The 12,660-nt window shown below is 41.1% G+C and overlaps 1 protein-coding gene and 1 long non-coding RNA gene across 3 annotated transcripts in view; one reads left to right on the top strand and one right to left on the bottom strand.

Moving 5' to 3' along the window:
• The first annotated feature begins 2,507 nt into the window (after positions 1–2,507).
• On the top strand, positions 2,508–3,973 carry LOC138369303 (uncharacterized). The gene is made up of 2 exons (XR_011229807.1): positions 2,508–3,034; positions 3,132–3,973. It is a non-coding gene; the product is annotated as an uncharacterized lncRNA (long non-coding RNA).
• Positions 3,974–6,295: 2,322 nt separating this feature from the next.
• dcma (decima) overlaps positions 6,296–12,660 on the bottom strand; it is a 443,230-nt gene continuing 436,865 nt past the window's right edge. Inside the window, exons 5-7 of one of the 2 annotated variants that reach the window (XR_006772134.2) lie at positions 12,438–12,604; positions 9,952–11,911; positions 6,296–9,846 (exon numbers count right to left, since the gene is read on the bottom strand). Coding sequence is in view for 1 of the 2 variants with exons in the window: in XM_045733876.2 (XP_045589832.1) it covers positions 11,777–11,911; positions 12,438–12,604 (302 nt within the window). In the remaining variant the exon portion in view is untranslated. Of the gene's footprint in view, positions 11,912–12,437; positions 12,605–12,660 lie in introns of both variants that reach the window. The other variant, XM_045733876.2, reaches the window with a different exon arrangement.

Below are 12,660 nucleotides of genomic sequence, written 5' to 3'. Positions count from 1 at the left end.
ACTGATACTCTTTGTTTGTTACATCTGACCTTTTGATATTGTCTGGGTCAATATCCTCCAAATTGTTTAGTACAGTATTTGAAAAGTTTCAATAAGATCAGCCCTATCATGTCTGGTTTGTAGTGTTAGCCCCGAGGTGCTTAATCGTTCCTGGTAAGAGTCAACTTAGTTCTGGAATGATTATTGTTGCCCGGTGTTGAACCTTCTCCAAAGCAGCTGTGTCTTTCTGAAGATGAGGTTTCCATACTTAAATACAATAATCCAAGTGATGATACAGCAATACAAGTACCAGAGATTTATGCATTTGAATAACTGCCTTCTTTTTCTTGAAGTAAAATGTTTGTTTAACTACTAGGGTTTGATTAGCTTTTTATTTTTTTTATTTAGACTGCAGCTCCTACTTCTTGTGCAGCTTTCAGTGAATGATGGATTTTGACTAAGGTCCTTTTCTTCATCAATCTGCTGTAAGGTAATGTTAATTAAAAGAAAACAACCTTATTAAATCTGTCACAAAAAATTGTTATGAGGAATGTAAAACAAGCAGTCATTGCAAAATTTTTTTTATTGCTATACTGCAGAATAATACATGATAAATTATTCATCTGGTCCGCTGACTGAGGCGCATGCGTCACGCATCACCAGCTGCTATCCATGCACAACATGCATCAGGCACCTCACTAGGTACACACCAGGCTTCACCAGCCACTAGCCTCGTATCGCACCAAACAATTGTCATCCGATTTGGACCATCTGTTACTTGTAGCTCTCAAGCACACACAATATTTCACGAGTTGTTGCCGACACTAATTTAGGCCTCATTGAGTATCAATATATATTTTGTTTGCAGTGGAACACATCAGGTACTCTCTTGCTAGGATCAACAGTCGTCTGCCATTAACGTCTTCACACACACACACAAACACACCTTGACTACACACTACTGTAGCATGCACACCAGTGTCTAGTATTCATGCAAGGTTAATTCATCCACCAAATATATGCAGCTCATCTTGCGTGCCAAGAGCCCTTCCCAACCTGTGCTTGCAGGACCAGAACTCAAACGCCATTTACTGACAGAGGTTTTTGGCAATATATATATTTATACAAAAAGCTGAGACACGTTAGGAAGCTTGTGTACTAAACAGTTGCAAATATAAATCTTTTCTGGTCAATATACAGTTTACATTTTTGTGAACAATTTTAATACATCTTGTTACTTGTTTATAAATACTAAAAATCACAATATATTTTTGAAGTGCTGCATTAAAACAATCTACCACCTAGGCCCTAAACAGAAGGGGGGCCCTCTCAAAATCTCAGATTCTTGTGTAATTTAGATTTATTTTAAATGACATTTCTATAATGATTTTAATTAACATATAGGATCTCTACAGCTTCCCGTAGCTCAGGGCCTCACCTTGTCTGACTCCGGCCCTTTCGCCGAGAATGGGCCCTCACTGGGCCCCTCACCAACAGTATATTATCTGGGGCCCTCACCATGTACCCCCCAATGACACAAACATAACAGCCGCTCATCAAATCTTTGAGGTATTTACACCATCAAAAACCATAACCAAAGTTTCAGCATGCAATAAAACTGTCAGAATATAGTGTGAATGTATATGTCTATATATATATATATAATATATATATATATATATACTATTTATATTTATAAATTACATTTGTAGAGTTGTGGATTAATATTTTACGCTCTAGATTCCTTTCACTGCGTATGTCCCACTGGAAAAGTTGTGAGTGGAAGCTGGGCCACTTGAAACGGTCACCTGTGAAGCACATTAGGAAGGGGCGGCCGCTGGTGACCGTGATATACATGCGCCGTAATGAGAGAGTGTAGTATGAGAGGAGGAGTAGTAGGGCGCAGAGCATTCCCGAGCTCTATACGCCACGTTTTGATTCCTGGCATCCCTACTGTTTTGCCCATTGGAAGCTGTTTCCGGCCGGATGAAGGAGGAACTTTTGAGAACAACAAAACTCTAAAGTTTGTCCCCCCATTTAATTATTTATAACAACCTTCTTGATAAATGAAATTGTAAGTAAATAAATCCTCAAATATTTGTTCTGGACAATTAATGTATTCAAAACATCGATCATAGCTAATCAAAATTTAATGTATCAACTCCTCAGAAGCCTGTCAGTTCTCAAAATATATAGCGGCTGAAAGTAATATACAGACAGCATTAACCGAATGAAACTCACCCACATGGAGTAATATCCTATACAGGTCCATTACATGAAGCCTCGCGTCACTGTGGCTCCAAGGTCACCTCGCTGCCATCACTGCTACCACATCACCAGAAGGAAGATGAGCAGTGTCCTCAATGGCAGCTCATGCATAACTTAATTTTATAATATAGTACAACTGTCAATTTTCATATCCTTCATTAATCCATTAAATGTTTACCCTATCATTTCATCTTAAGTATGTATTGCGCTTTAATGCATGTTCATTTTGTCCAATTACTTTTTTTTACTTTATACCCACTATAAAAGCTGCATACAGTGTGTGTGTATAATTATATATACATACATGTATATAATTTTTATTACACACGCACACACACACATTTACCAATTAACATAGGACAAATTTTTCTACCACACAGTTCTGGCATGTGTAAGCCTTAAGAACGACGCGGTAACCTTGTCAGTCGAGAAGTAACGCACGGCCCTTTGCTGACCTGCTTCACAAGTATATTCTTGCAACTTTTGGGAGACGAAACAAGGAGCAGGAATCCTGTAATAAACGCCCTCATGTGGACCTTGGCCGTTTTTCCAAGAGGACCATTAGCTAGTTCCCGGTACCACACAGGAGAACCACCAGCTGTAGTCCCTGGCGCCTCAAAGGAGGATCAACAGCTGGTCCTTGGCACCACCCAGGTGGACCCTGAACAGCATAGTCACCGGCGAAACCAGGTGGACCCTGAACAGCTGGTCCCCGGTGCCACCCAGGTTGACCATGAACAGCTGGTCCCAGGTGGACCCTGAACAGCTGGTCCTTGGCACCACCCAGGTGGACCATGAACAGCATAGTCACCGGCGAAACCAGGTGGACCCTGAACAGCTGGTCCCCGGTGCCACCCAGGTTGACCATGAACAGCTGGTCCCAGGTGGACCCTGAACAGCTGGTCCTCGGCACCACCCAGGTGGACCATGAACAGCGTAGTTGCCGGCACTCACTACTCTAGAAACTAACAATAGTGATGCAGTGTACACTACTCTCAAAATAATGAGACGTAAATATAGTAATATCTGTATACAGGTTACTAAAGGTTTGCAAGTATAAAGACGCCGTCTTAGCTACCTCTAATTAATGTTTGTCACCACTGTCCAATTAAAATGTATAAATGTAATCTTTCTAAACCTAGATAAACATTTCGAGAACTCGTGGAGCGCGTTAAGAGATGATTAGGAATTCACCTATTACCCGTCTCATCAGTAGGACCAGGATTTATTATGTACTAAAAATTATGCGTGTAATTTTGCGATTTGTTAAATATTATGCATGGATGTCTTGATTTACTTTGTGTCCTGTAACATAATGAATATTGATGCAGTCTTTGGACTCTAGTTTGTCTAGTATTATTAATGGTAACCAAACCACACATCAGAAGATGGAGAAACAACAATATTGTGGTCCATCCTGGAACATTATCGAGTCGTGGGTGATAAAGGTCCAGGGCGGACCGAAACGTTGTTGCTTCTCCATCTTCTGAGTTGTGGTTTGGTCATCATATCTTCAGCCACGTCATTGTGACATCGTCTGTATCTAGTATAATTAGTCAGCAAAGGAATATATTTGTTAATTTTGTCTGTTATTTTGCGGAATATGGTTTAACCGCCCGGTGAAATTATCGTTTCGCACGATCACCGGCTTCCTATTTTAATAATAAAATTATGGTATTGTTTGCGAGTTTAAATAAATTATTGCTGTCAATGCTTTATTACACAAGTTAGAAACTATTTAACCCAATTAATCCCCCCCCCCCAAAAAAAAAAAATATATAAATTTAAAAAGTTACCAGTGGCCTAAACATTTGATGTTAAGATAACCATATGGATCAAAGCTTGTAATATGTTTTAGATTTTTGTATTTTACATCCAGTTTGTTGGAGTTGAAGCCAATGTTTGAAGCATCGTAATGTTTTATATTATTTTTGTTTATTATGCTTCTCCTGGCCCCCTGCCACACAAACTGAGCGCAACCTAGTTTACTAGCAGCCTAACCATGTGAACCAGAATCCCTAATCCAAATTTATTAATACTGAAAAATATTGCATAAGCTAATGTCTTAATCACTATACATAAGTAATTATAGGAAGTTATGAAAAAGTCTGCTGTCAAGATCTTGTTTCTTACTAACTTCTCAGACCATTTGGGGAAGAAAATTTAATGCCTTATCACACAGTTAATCTAAATTTTCTTCTCGGTTATTGAATGTTCAACCGTACATAAAGATACCGAACTAAGGGCTTTTTATATATATAACTTTTCTTGATGAAGATAGAGTGCTGATTTTATAACAATAGAACGCAAAATTGGGAGTTAGCAGACTCGAAGTCAACGTTCTCAACGTGACCGCCGACCAAGTTAATGTCCACTTGTAGGCGACCCGAACACTTTCTGAAGGTCGAGGCCAATTACGGGAATGATGCAACTGCTTGCTGACTGGATTGATGTCTGTCATGTGTTTGTGCGCCAGGAGGTCAGTCGGCCTCCAGTCGAGTGAATCCCTCACATGGACGGGTTGTACTGTTAGGGGCACAGACAAACCATGAACACATTTATAGTGTCAACCTCTAATGTGGCCGTCTGGTAATGGGGTGTTAACCACAATGCACGAACGGCCACGAGTAGAGCAAACCATTAGCATGATCGACAACCCGCATTAACACAGAAAACCACTGGTAAAGTAACCATTAATTATTAACTACCACTCGCATGGCCATTGCATTGGCGAGAGCACTCTCGGCCAACCATCAATACCAACTACCACTCGTACTACAGAACCAACCAACAATATGAACACCCAATTTCAAACTGTTGGTTGGTTCTGGGCCAGGACCTCTCTAGCAGAAAACTTTCGAAGGCAATTGATTTGCGAATAGATTTATTCATGATTGAAACAAGCAGGATCCACAGAATAACACTTAAGCCAAGGATGTTCTTTAGATAAAACTGCTGAAAAGTGTTAGATTAAAATAAAAGGCTCAACTAATGTGGATAGGTTCTGCAATGAAACACTACTAGTAAACAATGGAAAGTCCCCTGTTCGACACGCTCTACACTTTAACGTTCCTAGTGAAGGTGTCCTACACGGGAACCCTCCTAGTTGAGGCATCCTGCACGGGAACCCTCCTAGTTGAGGCATCCTGCACGGGAACCCTCCTAGTTGAGGCATCCTGCACGGGAACCCTCCTAGTTGAGGCATCCTGCACGGGAACCCTCCTAGTTGAGGCGTCCTGCACGAGAACCCTCCTAGTTGAGGCATCCTGCACAGGAACCCTCCTAGTTGAGGCATCCTGCATGGGAACCCTCCTAGCGGAGGCGTCCTGCACGAGATCCCTCCTAGTAGAGGCGTCTTGCACGAGATACCTCCTAGTAGAGGCGTCCTGCACGAGATCCCTCCTAGTAGAGGCGTCTTGCACGAGATCCCTCCTAGTAGAGGCGTCCTGCACGAGAACCCTCCTAGTAGAGGCGTCCTGCACGAGATCCCTCCTAGTAGAGGCGTCCTGCACGAGAACCCTCCTAGTAGAGGCGTCCTGCACGAGAACCCTCCTAGTAGAGGCGTCCTGCACGGGAATGTTCCTGGTGGAGACAGCCTGCACGGGAACGCAAGTGGTTTAAATGAATAAGTTAAATATTCATGGTCGAGTAACATTTTCTCACATATTTCACCTTCGAAACTTTTAAAAGAGTAAAATCAGAGTAAAGAGTAAAGAGTAAAGAGTCTTCTCCTCAAGCTAAGACTCGAGTAGTTTCAAAGTTCTAGGTAAAATAAATAAGGACCAAATTAGCAAGTATAACTTTCCAAATCGATTAAAACCAGCGTCTATTTGAAGGAAGTGATAGTATATAATATATATATATATATATATACTGTATATATATATATATATATATATATATATTATATATATATATATATATATATATATATATATATATATATATATATATATATATATATATATATATATATATATATATATATATATATATATATATATATATATTATATATATCTATATATATAGATATATATGATGGCATGGGTTGCAGGCATTAACAGTAAGGAGTTTTCCGAACCTGTGCTCTTGAAATGTAGAAATCACATTTAAGTTACTACTATTCCTCGCCTTCATCCACAATATATAACTGAAACGACCTTTAGTTGTAAATCCAGTTGAATCAAACTATTTGTTTTGGCTGTTGCATCTATGACCCTTTGTCTACTTCGTGAGGCATATTTCCGGGGTTAGAAATACATACAGAAGACTGTTTAGGGCTTCCTGGTGGAAGGAAGGTCGTGTAGTCGTTTAGGTCGTGCGGTCACGCGAGAACGCGACTTATCAGACTATACCCTCACTATGTACACTTGCTACTCTCTTGTAGCTGGGATTGTGATTCTCCTACGGAATGTTAGGGTTATGGCACATTTGGCGCCATGTGTTCTACACTCTCGACTAATATGTGACACGACTTGCATTATGTGTCCTACACTCTAATATGTGACAATATTGCTTCAGGTGTCCTACATGGCACATGGTACAGCCGAGGTCATGTTCCCTACAAATGATGCCGTGTGTATTACAGTCAAACATACTGATGTATGCTCGACTCTTGTATGAATCACGACACCAGTGGCACTGTGTCATACTGATAACTAATACACAAGGGGCAACTAGTGCCCCATGCTCTACAGGCAACTGACACAAAGTTCAACAGTCGCCATGTGTCTTATACTCAAATCATACACGACATTTTATCTCAATCTTTCTTTTACGAACTGGCATTTTCCTAGTGCTATGTATACCCCAGCCAAGCCCTCAGCGTCATGTGTCCTACTGTCACACGATACATGACTCAGCCGGTTCCATATTTCCTACAAGTAACCGATATATATGAGAAAACTGGCGCCATCTGTCTGATGCCACTAATCCTGTTGAAGTAATCAAGGAAAATGTAGCATTCCCCCGAGGCCTTAAATTGGCAGGTACTAATAACCAACTAGACTACACCCTATGGCCAAGCTTGGTCAAGAAGGCTAACTATGATATGTAATACAAATCAACACACAAACTACTAGAATAACAGAAGTGGAGTTTAATCAATGAGATTGTCAATAAATCTATGGCGTTACTATCACTTTACAACACTCACAGTACTCGTAATTAAAATACTTATGATGCAACGGCTTAGGCAAGTAATGAATCTATTATATATATATATATATATATATTTTGCTTGTCACCCAGAGATTATCACTTGGATGAACGTATTAGTCAACGACCTGTGCATTCATTACCTAGTTTCTATGGCCAACGTCTAGTTCTCCTCCACTGCACTCATACTATAAGCAGTCGGATCGCAAATAGCTCAGCGGGCCCCATGATGGCGAGTTGGTGATGAGGACTTTTGTGCCCCAGTGAACCCGTCTAGAATGAGGCACAATATTCTCTGGTTTTAGGGGTCTGCCCTGGATCTGAAAGCACTTTGTTGGTAGGGGTTCTTTGGAGGTGGAAGGATGTGTTGGTTGAGGGGTAGTCCTCAGTGGTGTGGGTTGAGGGTAGTCCTCAGTGGTGTGGGGTGAGGGTAGTCCTCAGTGGTATGGGTTGAGGGTAGTCCTCAGCGGTGTGGGTTGAGGGGTAGTCCTCAGTGGTGTGGGGTGAGGGTAGTCCTCAGTGGTGTGGGGTGAGGGGTAGTCCACAGTGGTGTGGGGTGAGGGTAGTCCTCAGTGGTGTGGGGTGAGGGTCACTTTGGTAAAGAGTGTGCATTGGTGAGTGGGTGAACCTCGGCAAGTGTGGCCAGGGTGTGGTGTTCGCTAGCAAGGTGAGGAGAATGAAGAACTGAACACAGATAGAGTTTTGCTGCCACTGATAAAGTTCTGAGAGGAACAGGTGTGTGTGAAGTGGGAAGCCTGCATACACAAGGAGCAGCTGGTGGTATAGCCAGTACTGTAGAGGCGAGTGGAGAAGGTAGACTTATCCTAATGTGGGAGGATAAGGGATCAGTGTATGGAATGCAAGAGATGGGACTGTGAGGGGTGATCACTGGGTGGTGGTTGTTGTGTAATGGTCGCTAGGTAGTGGTCGCTGTGTGGTGGTCGCTGGGATGAGGATGCTGGGGGTGTAGCCGATAGGTGACAGTCACTGGGATGAGAACACTATGGTAGATGCAAGGATGGTATTGATAAACAAAGAGTTTGAGAATGGAGACTGTGTTGAGATACAGGCTGAAGATACAGTGTGTGTGTGTCACGTTAGTTTGAGATAATACATTGTTACTTCCCTGAAAGTACCGACCTAGGGCACCAGGTGAGGAACAGAACAGACAATTTCTAGTGTGATAATGTAAAATGTATAGCTAAAGACGTAGCCAGAGACGACTGTACCAGACGCAAAGGACGTCGTCTAGAGATATGAATACAATCACAAAAAAAACTTCACCTGTGTGTCTAGCCAAGAGACGCTTCACACACACATGACAGCATTAAGCAAGATGGAATTATACGTTACATACACACACAAGAGCGCCAAGCAGTATTTTACGAGATATAATACTGGCAATACAGCAAAGGAAAGTGTATAAGTCAATACGTGAGACTCCAGACAGCCGGCGTTGCTCTAGACACACACACTAAAACAGCGGACAGCAAGGAAACAATAGCGAAGTCAACACGAACACTCACTTATCACAGCAGACTCTCCTCATATATAGAGGCGAACAACATTTCTTTTTCCAGTATGACCGTCATGTACACACGTATACCAGAAAATGGCTCAGGAAGTTCCCCCTTGCAGCAGGAGAGTTACTGTAATGTATAGTTACCCCTCGTCTCTGAACCAGACTCTACCTGGCCACTACACAAGAAGCGGCACTATGATTACATCCGGGGGACAAAACAAGTCTATATAGTACCTAAAAGTCGTACCAGCAGCAGCGGTTGGTTATAGTGGCGCAGCTGGAGCTGTAAATAGGACACTCGTCATAGGGAAGCAGCTGGAGCTGTAAATTGGACATTCATACAATCACACGGACGATCATTACACTGTGATGGAGACTACGATTGTACACGAGAGAGCAAGGCAGCGACAGCAGACTGCTACTGACTGCGAATTGATAATTTGCAGAACAAGAACTACACTTTTACACACGACGCAAGGTGTCACTAGAGAAGTAATTGGCGAAGTTTGTGAGTGGAGAGGCGCTCGGTGTTGTCTGTCTGTCTGTGGACAGTGACGTGTTTGTATATATGACTGTGGACAGTGACGTGTTTATATATATGACTGGACAGTGACGTGTTTATATATATGACTGTGGACAGTGACGTGTTTATATATATGACTGTGGACAGTGACGTGTTTATATATATGACTGTGGACAGTGACGTGTTTGTATATATGACTGTGGACAGTGACGTGTTTATATACACGAGTATGGACAGTGACGTACATGCACATGTGAACATTGCACAAACGCTCCTGCAAATTAAAAGTTCTAAACTGTGGGATTAACCTCGCCAATGAGATTAAAAATTATATTTCGCGTCCAGTTGAAAAAACAAAAAACTCCCTTTTTGACTATGTAACCCATTTTCCTCACCTCTTCTCATCCTACATGTCAACCATTTTCCTCACCTCTTCTCATCCTACATGTCAACCATTTTCCTCACCTCTTCTCATCCTACATGTCAACCATTTTCCTCACCTCTTCTCATCCTACATGTCAACCTGTGTTTTGCTGTCATTGTCAATATTAAAAAATTATAAATTTCTACGTACATACTGTTACTAAGTGCTGCTGCTTATAGATTTTATAGGAAATAAGTAATTTTTGCTAAATCTCATCTAGAGTGTTAAATTTAGTAACTATGTGTTCTGTTAAAAACTGTTTATATTTGTTTCTTGTATAATTGTCTATTTTCATATATCCATATGCGTCTGACTCTTGTGGTCATAGTTTGGTGTGTCTGTGGTTACGAAATGCCTGTTAAGAAGCTGTAATTGAAGTGTGAACGAGATTGACACTAGAAGAGAACATGGTCCATGGTATGACAAAGATATATTAAAGGTATTTATGCATATTAAAGGTATTTATGCCTATTAAAGATACCTAGGGGGGAAGGTTGATATTTTTGGAAAGTCTGGAGAAAGCTGTGAGATTTGGGAAAATATTTTGTCTATATACTTTTAGAGTTGGAAATATCTGGAGGGACTTAAAAATATCTAAAGGTACTTGAAGATATCTTAATAAAACTGGGGGATGTGTGAAAGTAAATTTTAATTATCTAGGAGAAAGGGGTATATTAGTTTGATTACAACTTTATGTACCCAGAGTACTTAACAGAAAACCAATGGAGGTTTAGGCACCTAGGGAAGGTGTACAGTATCCCAGGCACCTGGTACAGGTTCAAGTGTTTATGATATGTTGAAAGCACCTAGAATAGAATAGTAGCCTGTGGTTAAAGTTAGAGACATCTGTGATGAAATGAAGGTATTTAGAAGCAGTTTAGAAGATTTGAATGAAGTTGAGATGATCCGAGAGAAATTGAATGTTTTGTTAAATGTAAAAAGTTATCTAAAGGAAGGTGGACATTTTGGACGAGGGTATTGGACGAAGGCAAGTAGGAAATCTTGGGAAGTTGAAGTGTTTGGAAGACGAATGTGGTGTATTCAGGGTTATTTATGAAAGCTTGGAGGTATCTGCAAGATATTGGACTTTCTTGACAAAGCTGGACTTGTGTCTGGTAAGGTGAGACCGGACACACAAGGGGAAAGAGAGAGCATACATACTGATTTTACAGTGTACTTTCAGTGCACTGTACTTTCAGTGTACTTTCATTGTACAGTGTACAATGTACTTTGTTTTACTTTCTGAACTCTAAAGTATATCCCATGTATTTTGTGTTCTTAATTTCAAGTAATTAGAAGTATTAAAGTAATTCATAATTTAGGAATATAACATGTAGTTAAAATCAGTTTGGGCATGTAATAATTTTAGGGTTTTGTAAACGGGCGAGTTGGTAGGGATGATATTTTTGTCTTCGAAATAGTTTATTGAATTGACTAATTAACTATCAAAAGGTAGGAACTAATTTAACTATGTTAGTGCATAGCTTCCTTGCATTAATAGGGTACGAGTTGAGGATTAGTTGTAGCTTGAAAGTGATCTGACTGGAAAGGATTGTGACTAGCGAACTCTTGATTGTAGGACTGGACACGGGATTCATCGATAGGTTGGGAATGACTGAAATAATTCACCGACATGATTGACTAAGCAGAGATTAGAACTGTGAGGATGATCAGGGCATGGGATAATGCGATTGGCTCAGGAGGGACTGTGTCGATTGCTTCATTCCAGCGTAGCGAGATGGATAAAACGTAATTTGGCTCCATCTCCTACCGTATCTTGTACACTAAACTGACTAGCTTGGCATTGGCTTGTGTCTGGGAAGGCAGGAGTTGGAAACGGTTGTGTGTGTGTGTGTGTGTTCGCGCGTGGTGAAGTGGTTGGAGAACTAGACTTTGGCGTATTACAAGTAGGCAGGCTTGCAGGTGCAACATAAGGAACTCATGTTGCGGTAGAGTGAGCGCCGCGTTCTCTTTTTGCTCCAGATGCTGAACATGTCCTCCCCAGTGAGCGCCAGGTTCCTGGAGCCCGCCTCCTCCTGTGGGTGAAGACAATGAGAGGGAGTTGTTACACATACTCATGTTACCTCACCCACCAGTCACCCTCATTATCCTATTGCTAACATTCCCAATAATCTAATTATTATTGAGAAAATCCACTCGGGCTGTGAGGTGGACGCGGACCTTCTACCCCGGCATTGCAGAGCTATAATAATTAATTATTATAACTTATATAAACAAATCAAATTATAAATATCATTATGTCCCAGAGCTGTATTACAATATACAATATCTGTATTAGCTTAATAGATGTTGAATGCTTATCAAAATATACGTTAATTTATTCAAGTTATTTCATAAACTACAAAGTGAAATAGTCTATATATATACTTTAGTGTTGGATTTAATATCCCTATTGGCCGCGGGAGGATTTGACAGCGAGCGCCTAAACTGACAAATGATCTAAAATGATCAGTGACAGGCAAGATTATGAACACTGTAATAATAACATAATAATCATAACGAAATAACCAGCCATTTCAACGCCTTTCCAGAGGCTCTGACCTGCGGCATGTACTCCTGCATCTCCTTGAGGATTGCGAGGATATCATCGCTATCTTTCTCTATGCTGCAGATCTCCTCCTGCTGGAAGTCCGGCTGGAGAGTCTTGCAGAGCAGCAACTGGGAGATCACGCCCAGGCCTCCCATACCTGACGGCCCTGGCTTGTTCTCTGGAATTTGGGAGATAATGTTATGTGCTGCTTTTGGACGAAGAGAAAGCTGGGCG

The sequence above is a fragment of the Procambarus clarkii genome, chromosome 4, assembly GCF_040958095.1.
Source record: "Procambarus clarkii isolate CNS0578487 chromosome 4, FALCON_Pclarkii_2.0, whole genome shotgun sequence".
NCBI lineage: Eukaryota > Metazoa > Arthropoda > Malacostraca > Decapoda > Cambaridae > Procambarus > Procambarus clarkii.
Note: the sequence above shows the minus strand (reverse complement) of the source record. Positions and strands in the feature narration are given on the sequence as shown.